This window comes from Coniophora puteana (genome assembly GCF_000271625.1).
Source record: "Coniophora puteana RWD-64-598 SS2 unplaced genomic scaffold CONPUscaffold_16, whole genome shotgun sequence".
In the NCBI taxonomy this organism is placed as follows: domain Eukaryota; kingdom Fungi; phylum Basidiomycota; class Agaricomycetes; order Boletales; family Coniophoraceae; genus Coniophora; species Coniophora puteana.
Genome location: NW_006913068.1, coordinates 708,533 through 730,933, shown reverse-complemented (window position 1 = coordinate 730,933; position 22,401 = coordinate 708,533). Strand labels below are relative to the sequence as shown.

At 51.4% G+C, this 22,401-nt stretch overlaps 10 protein-coding genes across 10 annotated transcripts; 2 read left to right on the top strand and 8 right to left on the bottom strand.

Annotated features, from left to right (window-relative positions):
- Positions 1-313: 313 nt before the first annotated feature.
- Positions 314-781, bottom strand: CONPUDRAFT_65884 (uncharacterized protein; the record flags this gene model as incomplete). The annotated part of the gene is made up of 1 exon (XM_007775923.1): positions 314-781. A coding segment is annotated over one exon (468 nt), but the record flags the coding sequence as incomplete, so codon positions are not given.
- A 48-nt stretch (positions 782-829) lies between these two features.
- On the bottom strand, positions 830-1,892 carry CONPUDRAFT_85358 (uncharacterized protein). The gene is made up of 2 exons (XM_007776137.1): positions 1,497-1,892; positions 830-1,441 (listed from the first exon to the last, which is right to left on the bottom strand). The coding sequence occupies exons 1-2, from the start codon at positions 1,753-1,755 to the stop codon at positions 1,266-1,268; spliced, it is 435 nt and encodes a 144-aa protein (XP_007774327.1). The 5' UTR covers positions 1,756-1,892; the 3' UTR covers positions 830-1,265.
- A 502-nt stretch (positions 1,893-2,394) lies between these two features.
- On the top strand, positions 2,395-3,391 carry CONPUDRAFT_140043 (uncharacterized protein). Its single transcript, XM_007776136.1, has 3 exons — positions 2,395-2,558; positions 2,605-2,756; positions 2,805-3,391. The coding sequence occupies exons 1-3, from the start codon at positions 2,483-2,485 to the stop codon at positions 3,318-3,320; spliced, it is 744 nt and encodes a 247-aa protein (XP_007774326.1). The 5' UTR covers positions 2,395-2,482; the 3' UTR covers positions 3,321-3,391.
- Positions 3,392-3,554: 163 nt separating this feature from the next.
- Positions 3,555-4,455, bottom strand: CONPUDRAFT_77268 (uncharacterized protein; the record flags this gene model as incomplete). Its single annotated transcript, XM_007776135.1, has 3 exons — positions 3,555-4,025; positions 4,074-4,231; positions 4,281-4,455. The coding sequence occupies 3 exons, from the start codon at positions 4,453-4,455 to the stop codon at positions 3,555-3,557; spliced, it is 804 nt and encodes a 267-aa protein (XP_007774325.1).
- Positions 4,456-6,084: 1,629 nt separating this feature from the next.
- On the bottom strand, positions 6,085-6,914 carry CONPUDRAFT_159074 (uncharacterized protein; the record flags this gene model as incomplete). The annotated part of the gene is made up of 4 exons (XM_007776134.1): positions 6,085-6,398; positions 6,435-6,555; positions 6,609-6,781; positions 6,839-6,914. 4 exons carry the CDS (start codon positions 6,912-6,914, stop codon positions 6,085-6,087), a joined length of 684 nt encoding a protein of 227 aa, XP_007774324.1.
- A 4,156-nt stretch (positions 6,915-11,070) lies between these two features.
- CONPUDRAFT_65500 (uncharacterized protein) lies at positions 11,071-11,403 on the bottom strand (the record flags this gene model as incomplete). Its single annotated transcript, XM_007775894.1, has 1 exon — positions 11,071-11,403. A coding segment is annotated over one exon (333 nt), but the record flags the coding sequence as incomplete, so codon positions are not given.
- An 862-nt stretch (positions 11,404-12,265) lies between these two features.
- CONPUDRAFT_169410 (uncharacterized protein) lies at positions 12,266-13,972 on the bottom strand. The gene is made up of 4 exons (XM_007776133.1): positions 13,497-13,972; positions 13,172-13,450; positions 13,046-13,114; positions 12,266-12,993 (listed from the first exon to the last, which is right to left on the bottom strand). Exons 1-4 carry the CDS (start codon positions 13,955-13,957, stop codon positions 12,474-12,476), a joined length of 1,329 nt encoding a protein of 442 aa, XP_007774323.1. The 5' UTR covers positions 13,958-13,972; the 3' UTR covers positions 12,266-12,473.
- Positions 13,973-15,375: 1,403 nt separating this feature from the next.
- CONPUDRAFT_180574 (uncharacterized protein) lies at positions 15,376-17,364 on the top strand (the record flags this gene model as incomplete). The annotated part of the gene is made up of 14 exons (XM_007776242.1): positions 15,376-15,453; positions 15,507-15,598; positions 15,657-15,758; positions 15,854-15,966; positions 16,024-16,075; positions 16,137-16,239; positions 16,298-16,373; positions 16,434-16,617; positions 16,676-16,742; positions 16,801-16,809; positions 16,861-16,886; positions 16,939-17,112; positions 17,174-17,225; positions 17,287-17,364. Exons 1-14 carry the CDS (start codon positions 15,406-15,408, stop codon positions 17,362-17,364), a joined length of 1,176 nt encoding a protein of 391 aa, XP_007774432.1. The 5' UTR covers positions 15,376-15,405.
- A 257-nt stretch (positions 17,365-17,621) lies between these two features.
- CONPUDRAFT_147192 (uncharacterized protein) lies at positions 17,622-18,791 on the bottom strand (the record flags this gene model as incomplete). The annotated part of the gene is made up of 7 exons (XM_007776132.1): positions 17,622-17,834; positions 17,886-18,023; positions 18,102-18,188; positions 18,254-18,382; positions 18,446-18,505; positions 18,567-18,599; positions 18,648-18,791. 7 exons carry the CDS (start codon positions 18,789-18,791, stop codon positions 17,622-17,624), a joined length of 804 nt encoding a protein of 267 aa, XP_007774322.1.
- A 105-nt stretch (positions 18,792-18,896) lies between these two features.
- On the bottom strand, positions 18,897-21,455 carry CONPUDRAFT_65796 (WD40 repeat-like protein; the record flags this gene model as incomplete). Its single annotated transcript, XM_007775913.1, has 2 exons — positions 18,897-19,690; positions 20,780-21,455. 2 exons carry the CDS (start codon positions 21,453-21,455, stop codon positions 18,897-18,899), a joined length of 1,470 nt encoding a protein of 489 aa, XP_007774103.1.
- Positions 21,456-22,401: the final 946 nt, after the last annotated feature.

Sequence of the window (22,401 nt, the reverse complement as noted above, 5' to 3'; positions counted from 1 at the left end):
TGGCTTCACAACAAAAGGGGGGTAATAATGTGGCGTTGTGGATGCATCGGTGACTACAAGGTATCGACACCTCTTTCAAAAAGTACTCTCGGTTTCATCAGAGCGCGAAGGAGCTCAATGCACACATCTCGAGCTAGGTAACGTGCTGATGGGCGCATGGATGAATTGTACATACGTTTCGCCTTGCCACAGCAAGACAGAAGCAATCTAGCTGGTTAAACTGGACACACACCTTGACAAAACTTGCGATGAAGAGCGAGCGCCTTTTCTCGACCACTGTCATCTCTGCCCTCCCAACCAAAGCACGCAGAAGTCAGAACCCCTTGTTCACCCCCGTCCATTCCGGGTTATCCCTCCTCGACTGCAAGAGCCTCCACGGCCACGAAAAATTTGGCGCTTTCCTCTCTGGTTGATCATATCTCTCCGCCTGCTCGGCCACCGCGTCGCCCAGCACCTTCTCAATCTCGCCGCGCGGGAACGCCTTTTCCGCGCTCTCGATATCCTTCACATCCACATGGCCGTCTGGATGCGGCTTCTTGAAGTCGGCGAGTACCGCGAAGCGTACGAGCCGCGCAAGAACAGCGATGCGCTCGGCGATGCCGGGCGAGGTGTGCGCCGCGATCGCCATCCAGACTTCGTGCACGTCGTTCCGGGAGGTGTTAGGGGAGTGCGAGGTTATGAATGCGGAGGCGGCATCCGCACCCTCGACCTCGAAGCGCTGGGGGCCGTTGCAGGCTTCGCAGGTTCCCATGTCGTGGAAGAGGCAGGCTGTGAATAGAAGAGGAATGTGCGTGGGCGTATGCCATGTGGTATTTTCGCGTATAGATAGGGTTTTAGCGTGCAGGAAGGTTCGTAGGCTGTGTGCAAGGATGAGGGGGTGGAGATGTGTACGGACGTTGGACTAGGGAGGATCGGACCGAGCCTTGAGGAAGGCACGATGCGTAGTTTAGGGCCGGCATGGCCAGCGTAGTCGGTACATAGCGTGTTCGTGCGTGTCAGTAGACACTCATCCCTGCTATACGAGGTCACTCGTCGTCGTCTTCTCCAGGACTGACTGTCCCAACGTGAGCGTAGGCTGCAAGGGAGAGGGCGTCGGTTGGGACGCAGGCTGGGATTTTGGTGGTGCCCTGTGCTGGTGAGTGGCCAGAACTGAGTTCTTCGAGGGCGGATGGCGGACACATTGTCAACGATGTGTTATACTGGTAGAAAATAGATCCGAAGAGCACAACGTTATGGGCCTTTCCTCTCAGACGAGTCATGCTGGGTCATACCGATTCAAGCATGTCACGGTTGGGGTAAATGATGATCGAGTTGCTCACCTCATGTCCTCCGAGCAAACACGGAGACTCCATCGCCGCGGCGATAAACAATGCTTGCGAACCACGCCCATTGCCCCATCCCAATGGCAAATAGTATTGTCGTGAGGTGAGTTCGCATCTGGCTAGGACGAGTTTGAGTCGAGCTTTGACTTCAGAGCGGGTATTTAGCGGACATACAGACTCGTTGAGGAGCACCGAGGTGAGGTTGAGGAACACTCGAGCTGCCACCGAAGTTCGCCGTTCGCAGACGTCGGATACTACAGTGATTGCATGACACGGTTTTTCCGGCGAAGAAGACGCGTCGCGCGTTGCGCGCCCTCTTCTGTATCGAGTCACTTTGATGTATTCTTCCGTGACCGACCTGGATGCACACCCGAAATTGGACTTTGCCGCGGGGTAAAACTTGCTTGGTGCTTGGCGGCTTGATACCCCTCATGAAGCCCAAGCATCCCGTAAGGTGGCTCGATGGTTGAGACGGTATCGGACCCGTCTAGCGACTATTGCGGGGAGCAGGCGTCATGGAAGACGCCAGTGATGATTTGAGGTCAAGTCAGGGTTAATGTGAAGAACAACGCCATAACTGAATTATCGCATCTTGTGATCAAGAACCCACCTTTACAGCGAACCACGGTTCTCTTTGTCGTTCGTGTGACGGGCCTCGTGGGTTGCAAGCTTGGGAGGAACATCAAGCCGGGTAGCTATGTTAGACCGAGTCATGGCCATATGGTGGTTTCTTCGGCTATTGAGTCGATTGGCAGTAACATTCAGCGGTTCCTGTTCAGTGAAACTTGAGATGAGGACAAGAAAATCCATCGCTGCGCTCCGGTCCATGAGTAAGAGAATATGACGTGGGAAGAAGTAGAGAATTCAACAACAACATGAGAGCATTAGTCAAAATTGTACGGTACATACAATCTACAGCACTCTCTACACTCGCGTCGTGTACGTCCGAAACGCCAAAGAACGCCCCAAGCAGACATGTGAAATCGAAAAGGGGGACAGGCCAGGTCTAGGCGCGGATGAACGACATGTGAGTAGTCGTTGACAGTGCAAGAAATGCCTAGCAACGACGGAACGGGCAACGAAGGAGCCCATAAAACTGGTTGTAGCAGAGCATAAAAAGTTTGAGTGCTCCTACCATTCGAAACCGCCCAGCGCACACAATGGCCGAGCAAAGATCGAGCGGAAACTGGGAGCCGAAACTCGAGGACGCCTCTGAAGAGTCGCTACTGAACCAAGGTACGATAATCCCAATTTCCGGTAATCCGACCTAATGAGACTGTAGCTTTTCGAATTGAGCGAATCATGCTCAGGCCGCGACCATCCATCACTAAGCTTGAAGTGAGCGATCGCTTTGTCGCCTCCCTTGACTTTAAGGTCAAGTCGGACGTTTCGTGGGCAACGTACGCCGGGATCTGTATGCTCATGTTCGAGACGGTGAGTGTTACGTATAGATCGAAGTTGCAGTGCTGTAACACTACATAGATGTTTCCGAGACCGTTGATTATCCCAATCGACGCGTGCGATCTGCGAGCATTTGTCGTCTGGTGCGAAACACCAAACGACCACCCACTCGCCAATGCAGCACCATACTGTGCACACTTCCGCGTCACCGGTGCAGGAGCGCACGAGTTCGGCCTTCGTGCTGCGTCCCTAGGCTGTGTCGTCACCGAACCTCGTACTCGGTTCGACTGGGACACAGGGGTGTCGACTCCGCAAGGTCCGGACACGGTGATACCAAGTACCGCGATAGCGAAGATATGGTGGTCCGACATAGAAAACCCTATTACATCGGGTACTATTTTCTTTCTCGGCATTTTTGAGAGTATATACGAACAGATATGCGGCGAGTGCGACAACCGCACGCACCCAAAGTCACTTAACGTGGACGGTTATCGGGTTACTCACAGCTGGTCAGACATGGAGCCAGTCTTGGACGACCATGCTCGCAATCTCATAAGTGATACTTTATGGCGTGTTAGGGAAAACCACCTTGTATAATGAAACTCGTATAGAATTAATGTAAGATGATACAGCGCTTGCAGAGCTAAACTACAGGCCGGACACAGAGGTTGAGGTAACAGGGCTGTAAGCCAGGAAGAATGGAAAAGTAGAGATGCAGAGGGTGAAAATACACGGAACAGGGAACACATGGATTATGCATAACCTTTCGCCCTGCGGAAGTACACCGAAAAACGTAAGTACTATAATGAAAAGGAACAGACAGGAGATACATTACCGTGCTGCGCGTAGAGTGTCCTGAACGCGATCATGAAGGATGTCTAGGTCGGGCAAGTCGACGCCATCGTCGCATGTGACACGGAAATCACCAAGAGTCAGGCGTTCGCCCGAAGGATGTTCGTCACAAAGGGCACGCGTGGCGTTAAAAGCGGTCGAGAGCATTTCAGTGCCAAGTATAACCCCGACTGTTGAGTCGTGCTGATGTCCGGTCACAACGATGCGATCGATACACTTGGTAGCCAAGCAGTCCGTGGTGCTGTAGTAGGGTTTTAGTCGATTCTTGACGAAGTAGAAGGCAACCGCCGCCAGGTGGAGATCCAAGGCATCGTACAGTGTTGCCGCGACGTGAAAATACACGCAGTATGGTGTACGACTGTACAGAAGGGGGATTCGACGCGGCGACTCCGCCCATACCATAGTGACGCGCATTGGGATGGGCCTTTCGGGGACAGTAAAAGGAAGCGTCTATAAAGTCAATTTAGCGCGAAAAACTGGGGAGAGTGGAAGAAGTACCGGATGCAAGTTAACCATTACCGACAAAGCAAAATCCATCCAACGTTTAGTGACGCCAACGCAGGCGTTCATCTCCCACAGAATGAGTTGCGAGCGGTGTTCGTCTGATGGAAACCCTCGATGGGTAGACGACCAACCGTATGGTGACACGGTGATACCTGCACATGGAGTGTCAGCGATGTATGGTAGGTGAAATGAAGACCTTACTCTCGCTATGAGGGGTGTCAAGGAAAGGAGGGAAGTCAATCTCCTCGTCGTCCTCGTCATCCTCGTCATAGGCAGCGTCATCATCCTCGTTGTCATTGTCCTCGAGAGGAGGCATGGGTCGGAAGGGAGACGACAGCAGATTTGCAGTGTAGGTGATTGCGCGCAAACCTGGCATGTCAGGAGAGGGCGAACGGGGAATTAAAGATGGCATCCAATGAATAGAACGCCAGGGAAATACCCAGCAGCCGAAATACATCGTGAGTAGAACTGCATCATTTTATATCAGTCAGAGACAAAGTCTTGCGAGGAAAGTCATAAGCTCATTGTTGAGGACGAGTCGTACCAAGCGCGTGTACAGGTCAGTGGACAGGCAAGGCAAGCGAAATGTCATAATTGTTCAGACACATTGCCCGTGACTCAGCGGGGATAGGAACGCACGATAACTGACGGCACAGGGCGGCGCTGTCGTCCGGATTGATTGACGTGATAGGATCACTGAAGCCTGGGGCATGGGACGGGTTGTCGATCTGTCCAAGGCATCGGTGCCAATATTAGCCGACGGATGTTATTGCAAAGACAGTCGAGCCGGATCCATGGAAGTGGTAACGCTGATCACTCCAACTAAACGTCAAAGTTAGGCACTGTCGATCGATGTTGAAACGGTAGCACTAAAGTTGACGTCAGGCAGAGTAGGAACGATCCCCCCTTCGAAGACGACCAACCAAAATGTCATTTTCTGTTAGGGCGTATATTGATCATGTACCATGAACACCGGGGGACACCATGACTATCTGGCCATGAGTAATCGGGCAGTGGAGGACTGAGACCCTGCAATATGAAAGTGCCGAATGGACCCGAAGCAATTTCCAACCGTTTGAATATCAGAGGTCAGCAGCAACGAAGTTAGGGACTGCATTTGTCTAAATCAGGATGGGGCGGTTCGGTGTATTAGTATTCCGCAGCCGATGGTGAGCGACAGCACATGCTGTCAGAAACGATTCATGTGCGAAGAGAGAAATGGTGTATGAACGCGGAACAACGGAACACCGATTTTACGGGAGAATCACAGGCCATCCAACATGAAAGGAAATCGTCGAAGCACGAGGTAGTCCAATCAGAAGGTGTTAGCCTAAATCGACATCGCTTTCCCCCTTGCCAGTCGCATCGAGACACCAACATCAGGGACACTAAACGATCGAACATGGCGTTGTAGGGCACAGACACCATATGCGCGCACAAACATTTATTGCAGTGACTCACATCAGGGAAGGATGGTTACATGCGATGACATCGGATGATGGGTTCAAAAATAATTAGGGAGGGGTTGTATGATACCGCTAGCGTAGTTCTAGACAGAACTGTAAGTCGGGTGTCTGGCCCGCCATTTCGAGGTCCATCACTGAGATAGATATCGGGCATGCACAATTGAGGAACATCGGAATTAAGTGAGGAGCACGGGCAGTGGACCTCACGTCGCGAGCGTGCGCCAGATGAAACCCTCATATTAAACACAGCATGATTCAAACGAAAACAACGGGTATCATTATCATAGAGATCATAGCCTCACTCGACACAGAGTACTCAATAACAATGTAGAGGAACAAACGAAGACAGAGGTGTAATGACATATGCAGGCGGCAAAATAAAGACAGTGAAAAGTAGGAAGATGACATGGCGAACAATGATGAAGAAGAATGGTAGAGAAAGTGGTGTGTAGGTAGGAACCCGCAAAACAGTGAAAGTTAGAATCTATTCAAGCTGGAACCACGATGAGCGCGATGCACTATAACGATCAGGCGCGAACTCACTGGAGCAACTTCACAATATTGTCGAGCTGGGGGTACGCGTCGGTTCCGTGCAAATCAAGGAAGTGAGGGTTAATGGTCACGACGCTTCCCGCCGCGATACGTCTTGTACGAGTATAGCCGGTAATAGTCAACTGAAGGGTTTCCTCGTAGAGGCGACGGAATGGAGGTTTACAGAAGATAGTGCCGATAGAGTTAGTGCCTTCGTGGAACGCGATACGAACGCCGAGGATGCAAGAGCTAGGGGCAGCGTCCGACGTCGACCGTACAAACGGCAACAGATGCTGCGATACGAAGTAATGGCCCATAGCCGCTACGTGCAACAACACGTCAGTTTCACCGGGCATACGAACGTGAAACAGGATCGAAATCGGAGCGTGATGACGAAGGGGGGCCCATCTTGTGTTCTCCCACACAAACGCCAGGCTGGCCGGAGAGGAAGGGACGAGATGACCACCGGTACGAAGTTGCTGTACCAAATCAATCAGAGAAGATATGCACCAACAGACGCATTGGAACGTACCTTCCCAGCCAGTAACAGGACAAAGTCACTGTATTCTTCCTCCGACATAGAATGCTTCTGTAACATGTCGAAGGTAGACGGCAGAAGGGAAAGTACTCCGTTGGGGTTAAGTCTCTTCGCTTCAGCCAATCGCTTGCGATAGAGTTGGTGAATTCCGTGAGCCCTAATCGCCCCTTCCAATACCATAATCAGTTAGTGCGAGATACAAATAATGAGGCGACACAACGAACTTTGAAGGGAAGTACGACCGGGCGAAGGAGGGACAACATTTCGACTGGGCGAAGGGGACGGAGTGCGCGTGCTCATAGTGAGGTGAAATGATAGCAAGCAGGCGTGTGTAGACGTGGAACGATGGAGACTTATACAGGAATGGTACTCCCCTCCCCCCTCGATGACTGGCATTGCGGCCATGTTGACAGCGATGTTGACATCACTGCTAGGAGAATGATGGAAGTGCATGAACTCAGTACAACATGCGAGCAAAAAACAATTGCCATCAGTGTATCATTAAACGTAGTATCGTATACAGCCACAAAATACCATGGAGTAAGCAACCCATACTAAGCGCCAAAGTTCAGGATCGATTCTGTCACGAGTGAGTAAATACATGAAAGCGATGTCGATAACACTCACCATTCCAAGAGCTTGTTGTAAGTGACATTCAGCGTGGTGGTGGCACCGGGGGGGAGGCGAACCATCGCGCAAGCACGATGTCTAATACGCGAAAGGGCGGTATAAAGTTGCCCATGCGAGAAGACTTCGCGTGTCAGATCCACGCCAACGGCATCGAGCGTCAGGCCCTGGCAGCTATTGAACGTGGTAGCGTATGCAGGAGCCAACGGAAATTGTTTGCGGCGCAGGGTGAAACCGGAAGATAACGATGTGTCGAAGACGATGCGGGGAATCAGAATGTCCTCGGCCTCAATGATGTTCACGCCACCAATACCCCTGAGTATACGAACAGTAATGATGCGGTTTCCGAGCCCGACGACCACAACTCGTACGTTCTTCACCAGGCCCCAATCAATGGACATGTTGCGAAGGAGACGGCAGACCATGTTGAGTTTCAAGTGAAGAGAATGATGGGGAAGGCCGGGAGGACAATGGGTTGCAACATAATCGAGCATGCCGTACGGAGGAATGATGCCTGTCTCGTCTGCCTCTTTGAGGGAGTCGGCACCTAAGTATGTTCTTCCATCGCCATCGAGCTGGTCAGAAATAATGTTATTGTATGCATCGACTTGCATGTTGGTAGGTGCGAGAATTGCGCGCTGCAGGCAAAGCGTAGGGTCGCGAAGGACGTCGGGTGGGTAGGTGAAAGAAATGAGCTCATCTGCCGAAGTAACAGAGTGGAGCATACTGAGATCGACAGACGGGCCAGCACCATCGCCGATGCTATCGACAAAGTCCGCAAATTGAGGGTCCTGCGAGTTTCTGATCGGGATAGTGAGCGAGTACTGGCGAAAGAACTTCCATAATGAAGACGACTTGATGGACGCCTCGATGACTTCTTCTCGAGACCCACCCCTAATCACGGGACAGGTCTGGCGAAAATCGCCGAGCAGGAGCATAGACTTGCCGCCAAACACAGCGTTCGTGTTCGTAATGCGAGAGATAACGTCATGAACGCACGCGAGAACAGCCTTGTTGGCCATAGGGGCTTCATCCCAGATGTTCAAAGATGACGTATTGATGAGTGCTCCTCTCGCGGACGTGGGCATAATAGGGGACTCTAGCATCTCGCTGCGTTCATTAACGGGTACCTGCAAAGGCCCAGTAGTTAGTGACTAGCATACTTCAAACCACGGAAACTTACTTTGAAAGTGGAGTGCGTGGTACGGCCGCCCGGATAGAGCTGTGCAGCAAATGCAGCTGTCGCAGTCGGAAGCACTATGAGTCCTAGCGAACGGAGCTTGTCCAATATTGCGTTAACGAGGAACGTCTTACCACGTCCAGCCTTGCCGTCTACGAAAGCACAGACGGGCTGGTTCTGAAGTACAGCGCCAACAATATCGTCATAAATGGCGCGCTGTTCATGCGTCATTGATACGTACGCTCGATCTGCGCGTGCAGAGAGATCGGAAGGGTTGGACCCCCATCGCACTAGTTCGTGCTCGACCTCACCACTTATGAATGATGGCTGAGGAAGGTCGTAGTCTTGCAGAGTTTTGCCGTGCTCCTCCAACATCTTGCCCATATCGTCGAGAGCGTGACTGATAGCCAGGTGCCGGTGATGAGGTAGGCGAAGAATGAAGTCTTTTGCAAGATCAGAACTGAACTTCTCCCATAGATCAAGCGGAGTCAATGCACAGTCGTTAACGAGGAGATGAACGAAAAATACACGCAGTTGCTTCGGTGTCCTGTGTGCTTCCGTTGCCTCCCGAAGCGCAAGCTCAGCTTCTTTCTCATCCGCAAAGAGGCCCATGGCCGATGCGGCTTCTTGATATGTAGCATAAGTGTGAGCTTCTACAGTGCGAGCATCGTCGAAGGACAGGACCGCGCGTGTGGTGAGGATACAACGAAGGTAGAAAAGTTCCCCTCTGGAAGGAGGTACTGTCTGTATACGAGAGAGATGTAGACGGGAGGAATCGCGCTGGATGACTCGAGACGAGGGGCACCCAGGAATGACGATAGATTCTATAAAACACGGAGCGGTAGGAAGACGACCAGCAAGGGGACCAAGGCGAAACAGAGAGAAGTATTGCGCGTAAGTTAGAGATGCAAAGGAACGGGGAACTCCCGTTGCGTCCTCAAACACACCGATAGGACGGGCGAAGTATCGTTCCAGTGATGACATAGAAGCGTCGGGACCCGCAGCCTGATATTTACGACGCCGAACATTACCAGGTAAGTGAATGCAAAGAGTAGTAACTCCAGGGGTCTTCTGAGTCAGATGGAAGCCGAGAGTACGCCACGCTGCCTCGGTTGAAGACAGGTACCGACCATTCCAAAACTCGTCTATCTCGTCAATACGCTCTACATGCCCGCCCACGGAGTATGTAGCACGATCGGGACCTGAGCTATCATGAGCGCTGCGGAGAATAACTAACAACCAACACGAACCTTTGTTAATATACTTGAAAAGGTACTGGAATAAATGCGAGGCGTTGGCTACTTCGAAGTTAATGTGGCACTGGAATGCGCGAATAAAAGGAAGGCAGTGGGGAACAATCATTTGATCGCACGGTCTCCGCCGACGATAATGGACCCGTCCTTCGTTGTCAATCGTTGTCGTAGTCTGGACAGGATGAGGGTATCGGAATCTGCATGACCGACTGCCGTCGGGTTGATCACGCTGGCAATACTTGGCGGGAGGGTCCGTGGCAGCGGGGTGGTTATGATGCATGAACTTTCGAATGAGTTCAGCATCTGAAGGATCGTCAGGAAGCTCGGCGGTTACGATAGCGTCGATGTCGGTGGGTGTTACACAATCGATGGGATATTTGATGAGAATATGAGCGTGAGGCAGTCCGCGCTTCTGAAATTCAACAGAGTAAATGGTATACACTGGACGGCCTGCAGCAGGGAAAGCGGTTTTGAGGGCTGTTAAGAAGCAAGCGAGCCTACGTTTGAATGCGCGTACAACAACCAAAGGGGCATCTGCATAAGTCTGTCCGAGGCGTAGCTGATCCTTGATCTCTGGCCACGCGGAATTGCAAGTCATAGTAATAAAGAACGTAGGGTTTCCCAACGCGGACGCTATAGCCAATGAATCTGCGATCTGATTGGACGCCCACGACCTAGAGCCTAGAAAAGAGGAAGGAAGATAGATGTTTTCGGATGGTTCGACCGTGTCATCGCCCATCAACGCGGCGTCTGCCTCCAAGGCCTTCTGTTGGTGGTGACGGATGTAGGTCAGACGGCATTCAAGGTTCCTACTGTGCATGTCGACGAGGTACTCGTTGGTAAGGCGGCCAAATATAGCAAATCGAGGTTCTCGAAGAAGACGAGCGCGATAATGCCACATCTGAGTGGTAGGTTTATCGACGCCGCGATCCTCAGAGTTGTCCATGGCATCGTCAAAACCGTCCAAATGCGTGTTCCTATCGACAATACCCCATCCTAGGGTGCCATGAGGGAATAACAAAGGATAAGCCAGAGGCTCCCATAGCCGACTGACAGTCGGAACCGATCGCGTGGACGAGTCGGCAGAGTAGGACACAGTGAGATTACGGGCCTGGATCTGAGTAGAAGACGTGTTACTGTAGGACATGATAGCCGCAATCTCCGTTGCACCACCAGTGTCGGCGAGAGTAAGATATGCATGCGGGTACCCGACAGAGTTTGCATAAACCAAAGACCGAAGAGAAGCGACGAAGGGATTAATATTGAGAAGCGCTCTGCGCATGGCATCAAGCCACGACTCAGGCAAGTGGCGAGACCATTGAGGGTGGGGAATATTCCGCATGAAACCGTCATAAAGAAGCCACCGCACGGCAGAGTTCTCGTGAGTGGGTCGGATGCGATGGTATACACGACCCTGAATAGCGACAAAAGCAGGAGGACCAGAACCGAAATGAGGAAAAGTGTGTGTGCTTTCTAACGCAGCAAAAGAGAATATCAAATTCAATATACGGGAGTTGCGCGAGATATTGGGATCGTTGATAAACACATCGTATTCCGGGGGGAGAGGAGGAAGGGGTGCAACGTCATTAACGCGACAACCTAGCTTGCCACAGCAAAAGCCAGGAGACTCCCCAGTCAAAAGAGGGATGCTGCAATGCGGGCAAGCGTGAGCATGGCCGGCGCGCACTTCACCCCATTTCAGCCTCGGAGAGGAGACGCGAGCAACCATCCAACGGGATTGTTGCAACTGTGTATCGTGCATCGCTAGCTTTCTGTGTGACATTGTAAATGAAACTTTGAGAAAAGAGTATAACAAACCTTGAGGATAACGTGCTCTTAGACTGCCTTGAGGCTTCTGGCGAGGACACCGATGGTCAAACGGTCCCCGACCTGTGAGCACTCAAACGTATAGATTCGGAAGCGATACGCAAAGCCCGGCCAACGCATAGCCGAAACATAGCGGACTGCACCCGTAATCATCACCAGAGAGGTACTCGACGTCAGACACGGAAAGGCGCAAGCAGGCGCTGAATAGCAGAAGCACATGACACAACCATTGGTGGACAAAAGTAGAACAGCAGATGAGATCAAAACGCGTTACTGCCCGAACAGCCCAGAGCACAGATCCAAGAGCAGGGGACAAAGATCTGAACAATCACAGACTGACAGAGCGCAAAGCGACTCTTGATTGTGATGCGGTGTTCGAAGACGTCGTACAATAAAACGATCCATAGATTCGGAGAAGATCATGCACCACGTAGCAAGGGACAAAGATCAGAGATTGACCGTCGACGAAGCAAGACAGCATAGGGACGACGTCAAGGTATGTTGATGCAGGAACACGAAGAAATTATTGGTTCGAGGGTGCAGCAACAGGCCAAAATGCAGTGATGCTATATCAAAGCTCCAATCGATCGGTCATAAGACCATAGCTAGTTCAAGATCCACGAAGACGATCTTAGAACAGGTCGGCAGCAACCTGGTACCGGATGAACCGGGTTGACATGCATCTTAGATTATCAGTAGAAGAGAATGGGCAGACAAAATTAACGATGAGAATTGTTTCGATGACAATCACACCATAATAGGATCGCAAAGAGACCGTGTATATGTCAACGGCGATGGGTATACATTTACTACAGAATGCGATATGAATGTACGAAGAGGAAAGCAGGTATAGCGTACAAACATAAATAAGTTAAAAGCTATTCAGACAGTAACACGCAGCCACGCGAGAGAGAAGAGAACGGAATAGTATGTACCGCATGATATCACGCAAGAGAGATAAGAAAGACAATCTTACTCTTTAGCCTTTCCTTTACCCTTCGCGCGCGTTTTCGTAGAGCGAGCACGACCTGCACCTGTCGAAACAGAAGCAGACGACGTCGACACTGGAGGCGCAGCGGACGGCGTAGACGCGACGGCCGACGCAGGCACAGCTGCAGTCTCGGGCAGGGCAGGGGCGGCATCGGTAGAAGTGGAAGGGAGGGCATGGGGCGAAGTGACACTCGTTTGAGCAGCGTTAGCTGCTGCCAGTTGAGCAGCCTGAGATGCGACGAACGCTTGAATTGCAGCGGGATCGACGAGGGAGAGAAGAGAAGCAATTGCGGGCGGAATGGAAGGAGCGGCAGGGACAGTGGATGGGCCTGCGACAGAAGGAGAGTCTGGCTGAACGGCAGGAGGAGCAGGGACGACGGGCTCCCGCAGTTCAAAAAGTTGTGGTGTCTGGGGATGGAATGCCCCAGGAGGAAGAATGGGAAGATGCGAGTCCAAGGTGTTCGCGGGAGGAGGCGCGTTGTTCGATGCGTCAGACACATCCCTAACCAAAGAGATTAGACACGATCCGGGAATGAAATCCAAAAAAAACTTACGAATGGATAGTGCTGCTCGACGAAGCTTGCTCCAAGTCGAAAACGGAAGAGCGAGGGTCGGGTGAAGGACTGAGCAAATACAAAAGACATGAGGAAACGTGGAAGGGTAGGGAATGAAATACGAACGTTGTTTCGCGTTCGGGACTAAAGGCGAGCCTCTTCCGCTTAGCAGGGGAAAGAAAGGCAGAGGACGGCGAGGAAGACGAGGGAGGCGCTGGTGCGTTCGGCTGTGGACCCGATCCACCCACAGAGCTAGCCGAGACGCCCGTAGAGATCGAGAGCTGCTCGAACTGGATAAATCCACACTTGGACTTGCCGGTTGCGATACCCATGACACCGACCGAGCTGTTGATACCAGGAGGGCGGATGTTCTGCCAACGCGGTTGGGAGCTGTCGTACCAAAATCTGGATCGCATTAGTATAGAATGGTACTAAACCAGGAGAGACGTACTGAATGGTGGAGTTGGCGGTGGCGTGACGGACGTAGTCGGATACGGCGAGGTCATACACCTTGATAGGAGAAGACGAAGGAAGGAGATCCCCATGAGAGGGAGCAGACACGCGACCGACGCCGATGAAGAACGGAGAGCGATAGAGCTCAGGCATGAAGGCAAGGTAAGCATCGTCGTTGGGATCACCGGGGAATGGATAGAAAGCGATGGCATCGAGAAGAATGTCGGGAGATTGCGCGAAGTTGGCCTTGGCGATGACGAAGACAATGGTGTGGTACGGAAGGAGGCCCTGCTGTTCCTCGCTAGAGGGATAGTGACGAATAACGGCGGAGGCGTGGCCATTCTCGTAAGGCAGGAAGCAATGGTAGTAGTTATAGACAGTGGAGCGGGCGCTCTCGGTAGCAGCACGGCGTTCACCGTTGCGAAGACGGATGAGGCCGATAACGTGGGCGGACGACATTGGGGGAAAACGAAGAGGGGAAGGATAATTTTACGACGCAGATCCTCAGTTGAATTATAAGCGTTCACGCACCAACCGTCGTTCAGGAGTATAGACAAAACGGGCGATAGCGCACAAATGGGGACACCGATACATCGCAGATGAGATCTTGCAGATCTGTTCGAGATCTAGAGAGAGGGAGCAGCATTGGGCCCGAAATGCCGCGAAAGACGGGAGCATGGCACCCTAGCACACCCCGAAAGACGGGAGCACAGCCCGAATAGCCAAACATGAACAATCAAAAGCCGGGCAAAAGTATGAAGATACGAGAAATAACAACGAACTTAACGTGGTGGTAACTGGTGTCCCAATCAGTGACAAGACTCGTTCTCACGGGTCCCGAAACGGCCTTAGCCCCTCATTCCGTCGCGGCGTGCTTTTGCTTTTTTATCAACTTCGGTGACGATTCGTTCATCCCCTGGTACAAGTCATCATCGATATCTTGGACGAGGCCATGGTCGTGATTCCAGGTACAGATAGAGTATTAAACCTATCCACAAGCAATCGAGGAGCATCAACGTCATCAAGGCGCTCGTCTTCAAACTCTTTGTTTACGGCCGCGACAAGGGCCGCTGACCCCGCTCGCCGTACTCGAGGCCACCTCACCGCAGCTCAGTGTGAGGTCAGTGGCCCGCATGTTGCCAAGAATGAGGGTTTGCGTGCTTCGAGGAAGGTATCCGTGTTTGTGCTCCGGATCCTTGAACGGTCGAAACCTGCTGGTTCGTGTAGCTTTCTTGTTATCCTGGATACGGTTGTGACTTGAACATGCACAGGGTACCGTAATGCGGCATGTATAAACAGATTTACCGCCCCAGAAAACCCGAGTAACCATACTAAACACCTGTCGTTCACTCTCTTCCAAACGACAACGGGCCCGCCTGCGTGGCATACGCTCAAGTCCGAGGTATAGGCGCTTTCCGATCGTTGGGACCCAATGAATTAGGCAAGACATCTACCACGTGGCACGAGGTCCTTGACGGGCAGACATGTCGCCTCTCCTGAGTCCTCAACTCGACATCCTCTGATCGTCTCATGGCTTTCACATGGACCGCTATAGAACGCTCTGCCCACTCGCAAGAGCGACACAAGAAGCCACTGAGCTCTGTTTCCGCCTCATTCAAAGCTCCTGGTTCATGTGCTTCAACAACGTGCCTGGATAACGCATTATTCCGAGCTTTAGTTTTCATTTCGAGTTTTCAGTGCTCTCGGGTTCGTTCCAAGACTGATTTGAACGTTGCGAGGCCTAGCGGCAAATACTCGCTGAAAACTCGTTTATTAACCTCCCCACACATCGCGACACATGGATGGCGTACGCTCATTTTGTAGCTTAAATACCCCAGAGTGGTTTTGATGGGTCTCCACCGGTGCCGTTCCTCTTGACATCGTCAGTACCCCCTCGTGCGGAAATCATGAAGCTCTCCTCCACCTTCATCGCTCTTGCGCTTGCAGCTGTCTCGGTCAGTTCCCAGCCGTCTTATATCTCTTGAGTGACTCACAGACAACGGTAAAGTTCGCGAGCCCTGCTGCCCGTGCCGGCTCCGGTTATGTCCAGACTTCCGGACAGGCGTTTACTCTCGACGGTGCACCCTACACGGTCTACGGGTACGTAATTCCCACACACAGTGGAGCAGCATGCAGCCTGAGCTGACGCGACGTTCAGTGAAAACTCGTACTGGGTTGGCCTCTCCGGATACTCCACCGACCAGATGAACCAGGCGTTCTCTGACATTGCCGCCACCGGTGGCACGACTGTTCGTACCTGGTACGTCTGTCGCGCTTCTTTTATCCATCCTTTCTTTTCCCGGGCAAAAGGTCATCTCAGATATATGTCTGACTGATACGCTGTTCACGATTCAGGGGCTTCAACGACGTAAACTCGACGACTGCATCAGACCACCCTGTCTACTATCAGTACTTCGACGGTAAGAACATCACCGTCAACACCGGGGCCAATGGTTTGGCAAACTTCGGTACGTCTTACCCTTGACTTGACATGATATCCTACATCTAAGTTACGTCGACGCCAGACAACGTTGTTGCTGCCGCGAAGGCTAACAACATCAAGCTGATTGTCACTCTGTGAGCAAATTCCTCCTAGCAAAGTACCTTCTGCGATAGGAATGAACCATTTGCGGCTCAGGACCAACAACTGGGGCGACTACGGTGGCATGGACGTGTACGTCAATAGCATTCTTGGCTACGGGCAGCCGCACGACTACTTCTACTCCAACCCCGACGTCATCGTATGTGAAACGTCTGCACGCTGTTTGTCGCTGTTCTTAACGAAGTCCGCAACGATAGGCTGCCTACAAGAACTACGTCAAGGCTTTCGTCTCTCGCTACGCCAACGAGCCGACCATCTTCGGCTGGGAGCTCGGTGCGTCTCCCGCTAAATTTTCGGGATATAATCGCTTAACTTACTGTTCTACGACCGCAGCCAACGAACCCCGTTGCGGTGGCTCGACGCCTGCATCCTCGGGCACCTGCACGACGAAGACGATCACCACCTGGATCCAGGACATCTCCTCGTACATCAAGACTGTCGACAGCAACCATCTCGTCGGCCTCGGCGACGAAGGCTGGTTCAACTGGGCGAACAGTACCTCAGACTGGACCTCCAAGTCTGTCCCCCTCTTCATATCTGCTAAGTGTCCGGCATACTGACAAAGACGAATACAGTGGTTCCAATGGAATCGACTTTGACGCAAACTTGGCTATCAGCTCTATTGACTTTGGAACGTTCCATGTCAGTGTTCATTTGCCTTGATATCGAACTAAAAGCTGACAAAATGTCTCGCCTCTAGCTGTACCCTGTAAGAATCCAGACCTCGCCGAAACAATCATTATGCTAACTAGGTGACTAGGGCACTTGGCAAGAGAGCTCGCCGAGGTACGTTTCGTGTCCTGATGGCTTACCCTCGTCTAAGCTAATCAACTCCCAGCTACGACCAATGGGGCCAGACCTGGATCCAGAACCACCGCAATTCTCAGGTTACTGCTAACAAGCCTGTGCTCCTGGAAGAGTTCGGTGTCACCGTCAGCCAGGATCAGACCCAGACATACAACGACTGGTACTCAACCGCGATAAACGGTGGTCTTAGCGGTGTTATTATCTGGTAAGCCGACCTTAGCGCTGTGCGTAAGTGAACCTGTTCTCACATGCATTACGTTTTCTAGGCAAGCTGGATCGAACTACTCGAGTGGTAACTCTCCCGACGACGGCTTCACGGCAAGTACCACTTCGATTAAGCGTTGGCTGGATCGCTGACCAAGTACATGCACTTATGTAGGTTTACCCCGGCACTGATGCTTACAACGTTGTAAAGACATTCTCTGCTGAGATCAAGAAGCGGGACGGTACCTCCTAGATCTCTAGCCGTAGACTATCCGTCGTGACCATGTAGGGTCTATAAGTAATTTAACAGTGCTATTTAGGAAGCAAGCGAACGCTCTATCGTTGTTAACTCCACATCATTGCTTCGAATAGTGCAGTAAACCGACGCCTCCTAGTGAACTACGGACTGGCCCGCGCGAACTCGCAGAAAATTCAACTATATCTGCAATTTCGAACAAGATAAAAAATACGATGAGCGTGAATTATTCCCGGATAGCCTGCATACACGGACTAGAGAGTCTGCCACCTTCGCTTTCGAGCCATTGGTTTTTCAGAGGCCCCTTGGCGCTTTTCAGACGATGTCGTCTGATCTGGAACCGTCTGTGGCTGAGCGGAAGCATATCCCCTTTTCATGTTAGTAGGCGAGGTACTATGTGCTCCCGAGTTGAAGCAACAGAACAACTGAAGTAGACTGATATCTCTGTCGGGTGCCCCCAAATATCGCTGTGGGTATCAGATCAGAAGCAAGGTTGTGTAATGAACACTGTGTCATACCGGATCGGCCTGCGATGCGTATATGATTTCCGACACGCATGGTGGTTCGGGCAAAGTACGCTTGGGAAGCGATCCGTGTCCTCCGCCGTCATCTTGCGGACCAAAGGTATCCTCCCCGTTGACAATGCTTGGACGAATCTACGGGATTATTATTTAATGAACGTCAATGAACCAGGACGCCAGGAACGCATCTGCGAGTAGAAATGCCCCACGAACCCCTAAACGGCGTAGTACGCTTGTCACCCCGTTTGAGTGATCATGAAGAGCGAGGCGGCTGCGGAGACGGCTTGGCAGCAAAGTAACCTTCACAATGTATATGATCATAGTTCAGCATAAGTGATGTACAGTCAGCCCAAAAGAATACATACGATCCCATTTATCTCCTTGATATGTCTCCTCACACGAACCCGGAGCCGCTTGAAAGCCTGCCGATGAGGGCTGGCAACAGTGCTCTCTGGGTCAGTATTCTTCAATTCCGCTGTCGACATCTTTGAACACTGTTAGCAATGATCATACGCTTCTCTGTTAGCAATGATCATACGCTTCTCACGACAATTTACCACGGATTTCAGGTCTGTATCCACCAAGACGCCTTCCCGTCTTTGAGGAACTGCAGGCCACTGCCAACATCGAAATGACAAACTGGGTTAAGGTGAATCAAATATTGTCAATAGCACGTACGTTCATGAAACTTTCTGCGTCCGAATTCATGTCCTAACACTAATTAGCAAGATGACGAAAATATGGTCCTACGATAGATACCGTTGACGCCTGAGCTTGTCCACTCTGAGATTCGTTGTTTTCTTCATGGCCATGGGTTGCCTGTGACGATATAAGTTGACCGCGTCCTTCCTGCGATATGACACCCCTTTCTCCATGCTTTTGAACCTCTGTTATTTGTGTCATGAAGTAAGGGAGACCAGAACTCTCACATTGTGGTCCAGCGATATATTATGGTTGCTTCCGGCACTGTCTTTGATGAGCCGCTGTGCATGGCAAAAAAAATCGGAGTTAATTTTGGCAAGAATGGACTGCATGACACTCCACCTGTGGAAGCAGGAGACTTCCAGAGCTGACGTCCCACAAACGAGCATCGCCTTTCTTGGTACCGCTCATAATAGATATTCCATCTGGTGAGAAAGCTGCGGACCCTACGCTGCTGCCATGATGCATGGTCCGGTGAAGCTCCCTGGTGCTGGCGCTCCATACACAAACACGCCCACCCTCCGAGGCGCTGAGGAACCTAGATCCATCGAGGGAGAATTGCACGCTTTTGGCCGGTTCTTCATGCTTGAAGATAAAGTCCTGCTCTCCGCGGGAGATGTCCCAAAGGCGTACCGCTCCAACATCTGACCCACTTAACACTTTCGAGCCGTCAGGCGAGAGACAGACTGACAATACCGAGTAATCGTGCTGAAGTGGTCCTCCAATCGCTTCATAAGAATTGACGTCCCATACTCGGGTGGTACTGTAGTAAGATCCGTAAGGTCCGGATCCGCTGGCTAGTCGCGAACCGTCAGACGAAATGCTGAGAGCTACAACAGGACGATCATGTGGGTTCCATACTTGCAATGATGCACCGGATTGTACATCCCATACACGGATGGTCTCGTCGTCACCTCCGCTGACAAGGCGCGTACTGTCTGGAGTGAATTTGACGGCACGAACACGCCCGTCATGACCGAAGAGGCGCTTCGTGATAGTATCTTCGCATTGAAGGTCCCATATGCAAATGATGCCGTCTTCCGCGCCGCTCGCAAGAGAGTCAATCCTTGATATATCTATGGCCCAGATCCATTCGTGACCTTGAAAACGAGTACGTGAGGTTTGTTGCCCGTTGCGCACATCCCAGACTTCAATTGCGGGTCCTGCGCTTGCAAAGCGCTGCCCGTCGGAAAGCCATGCCACTGCTGTAATACAGTTGAACGTCTTCATTCTATGTTGGTCAGATGTAAAAAGGCACCAAGATGATGCGAAGACATACCTATATTCGTCCGAACTGTCGCACGCGGGCGTCGGCTACGAAGACCGTTTGTGAGTGACATGCAGCAGACTAGGGAACATTTGGAATGCGTACCTGAGGAAGTATCTGTTTTCCAGTACGTACGTTCCAAACCAGTATCTCGTTGCGACTAGAGGAAGAAAAGTGTGTTTGCTTCGGAGAGCAACGTATTGTATACTGTACCTTTCCGATCTTAAGTTCTGTCCCGTGTCCCATGGGCCCATGAACAGAACTTAGAACATGGGACAGTCCCACTGATTTGGACACTTGCGAACTTAGAAATGGGACATATGGTAGAATATTAAAATGAAGAAACATGTTGAATAACAATATTAACAAGTGGAAAAATAAACCAGTAGCTCGCATGTCTCACGCACATTGATAATCTACCTTCTTTGCAAGTGTCACTGCATGATGGGGAGAATTCTGACCATAAATAATTCAGAGTGAATAGTGGCATACTTAATTCTATAACAAGCTTCAAGTTGCAACTGAAGGCAATTGTTTGATGTCATATTGAATGCTGTTATAAGGACCACTCTCTGTGTGCTGCATTACAAAAGCACCCCGGCTGATGCTCGACTGCATGGCATCCTCATCCTCAGGTTCACTTGCTGGGTCACCCACCCTAAGACGCGAACTTTGTCCCGCCTCTACAGGACTCAGCGAACCTAAATTCGGGACATACGGAATAGGAAGGTGTCAATTTGTAATACTTCCCCACGCCACTGAGAACTTAAGATCGGAAAGGTACAGTAGTTGACTGAGTGTCCATCCCCATACAGCGGTCCCAAGGTGCATTCTCCTGATTTAACATTCCAGATCCGCACGGATTCTATTGAGCAGCTTACTAGAATCTGGCCATCGATCGAGAATGATATGTCGGTTACACCACCATTGTGATGCAGCGGGTCACGGATCCTTTCGCCGGAATGGGAATTCCATAGACTGATGGTATAGTCTTCCGACGCACTAGCTATGACGGATCCGTCGGGAGAGTACTGAATACTAGTGACCGAGGATGTATGTCCTGAAATCTCCCGTGATAGTTCGAGTCCAGACACATTGAGAGTGAAAATACGGATAAATCTGTCTCTACAGGCAGTTGCGACATGTTCGCCGCTTGGGGAGAACGACACAGAATTGATGCGACGTGGGTGCACGTATGTTGCAACGGAATTTCCAGTGTGTGCAGCCCATAGCTTAAGCCCGTCATGATCTCCGCTTGCGATGAATGCGCCGTCCGGCGAGTATTTCACCGAGTGAACCAGGTTGTGGCATTTGAGGGGGCCCATGATCGTCTGGTGAGTATTCGTGTCCCACACGCGAATAGAGTGATCGTGGGAGCCGCTGACTAGATGCTGTCCATCAGGAGAGTAATCGATGGCATGAATATGGCTAGTATGCCCTTTCAGCACCTCCCCATTTTGAAGACCCGTCGATGTCTCCCATATCCGTATCATATTGTCGTCAGATCCGGTGGCGAGGAACGCACCGTCGGGGGAGTATGCAAGACAGAGAATGCCGTCGGTATGGCCCTTGAACGGCCCGAAAGTCGTTTTTTCCATGGTAGGATAGAATATTGAGCTGGTGCTGGGTCGTTGTGGGTGACGAAGGTGCTGAGGTCTGTCCGAAGAGCTGTCTAATATGCGCAGAGATAGTGATGGTTGCTGTACATCTGCATCAAACCTTGGGAAAAGCACGAAAATAGAACATCAGCACACAGCTACAATATGATAAGGGCGGAGTACGTGCATTGTACAAATAGCCACCATGAAAAACTGGTGATGGGAGGTATGGACCGCAATCGCCGCCCAGCCTTCGAGCACTCAGCTTGCGAGGTGGAGGGGCAGTGGCAGGTTATGAAAGCGAAGGCGGCATCCACGTCTTTGACCCCGGACCACTATGGGCCGTCGCAGACTGGGTAGGTACCCATAGAAACGTCGACGCAGTGGCTCGAAGCGTCAGGCCGCGTCGAAGCCATCTCAAAGTGACTTACTGCCTCTTCGCCATCTGAATGGCCCACGAAAGATGTCGCCTTCGGCGGTAAGAGATGTGACTGCAGTCGTGTAGCAAGAGTCGCTGCAAGGAGGAGATGGCGCTGTGTTAAATGTCGCGGATTCTCATGCCGCGGCAAGAGGATTGGAGACGAAAGAGCCGAAGGAAGCGCTAGGGCGAGATTAGGCCTGGTTTCAAAGAAAGGTTTGACTTCACAGAAAAAGGTGATTAGCGGAGCTATGCCAGGATTTTCGCATGAAACGATGAAAGCTAGAAACATGTGCAGTGAAAGCTAAAATATGGCCAGCAACGAGGTTTGAAACATGGTGGCATGTGGTGGTCAGTGGTGTGCAACAAAGACTCGGAAGACCTGGTAGGTCAACTAGTTCGCTCTCACGGGTCTCCAAATGGCATCATAGCCCCTGAGTAGACTGTGGGTCAGTCTCAATATGTTCTCATCCCCTGTGTCATCAAACCACAGTACCAGTGCTCCTCCTCGGAACCATGCATATGATT

Coding starts and splice junctions, on each gene's coding strand:
- CONPUDRAFT_85358 (XM_007776137.1), bottom strand. CDS start 1,755: ATGAGGGGTATCAAGCCGCCAAGCACCAAGCAAGTTTTACCCCGCGGC. Junction 1,442..1,496: donor CGGTGCTCCTCAACGAGTCT/GTATGTCCGCTA, acceptor AACTCGTCCTAG/CCAGATGCGAACTCACCTCA.
- CONPUDRAFT_140043 (XM_007776136.1), top strand. CDS start 2,483: ATGGCCGAGCAAAGATCGAGCGGAAACTGGGAGCCGAAACTCGAGGAC. Junction 2,559..2,604: donor AGAGTCGCTACTGAACCAAG/GTACGATAATCC, acceptor ATGAGACTGTAG/CTTTTCGAATTGAGCGAATC. Junction 2,757..2,804: donor GTATGCTCATGTTCGAGACG/GTGAGTGTTACG, acceptor AACACTACATAG/ATGTTTCCGAGACCGTTGAT.
- CONPUDRAFT_169410 (XM_007776133.1), bottom strand. CDS start 13,957: ATGTCGTCCGCCCACGTTATCGGCCTCATCCGTCTTCGCAACGGTGAA. Junction 13,451..13,496: donor ACCGCCAACTCCACCATTCA/GTACGTCTCTCC, acceptor AATGCGATCCAG/ATTTTGGTACGACAGCTCCC. Junction 13,115..13,171: donor AGTCCCGAACGCGAAACAAC/GTTCGTATTTCA, acceptor GTATTTGCTCAG/TCCTTCACCCGACCCTCGCT.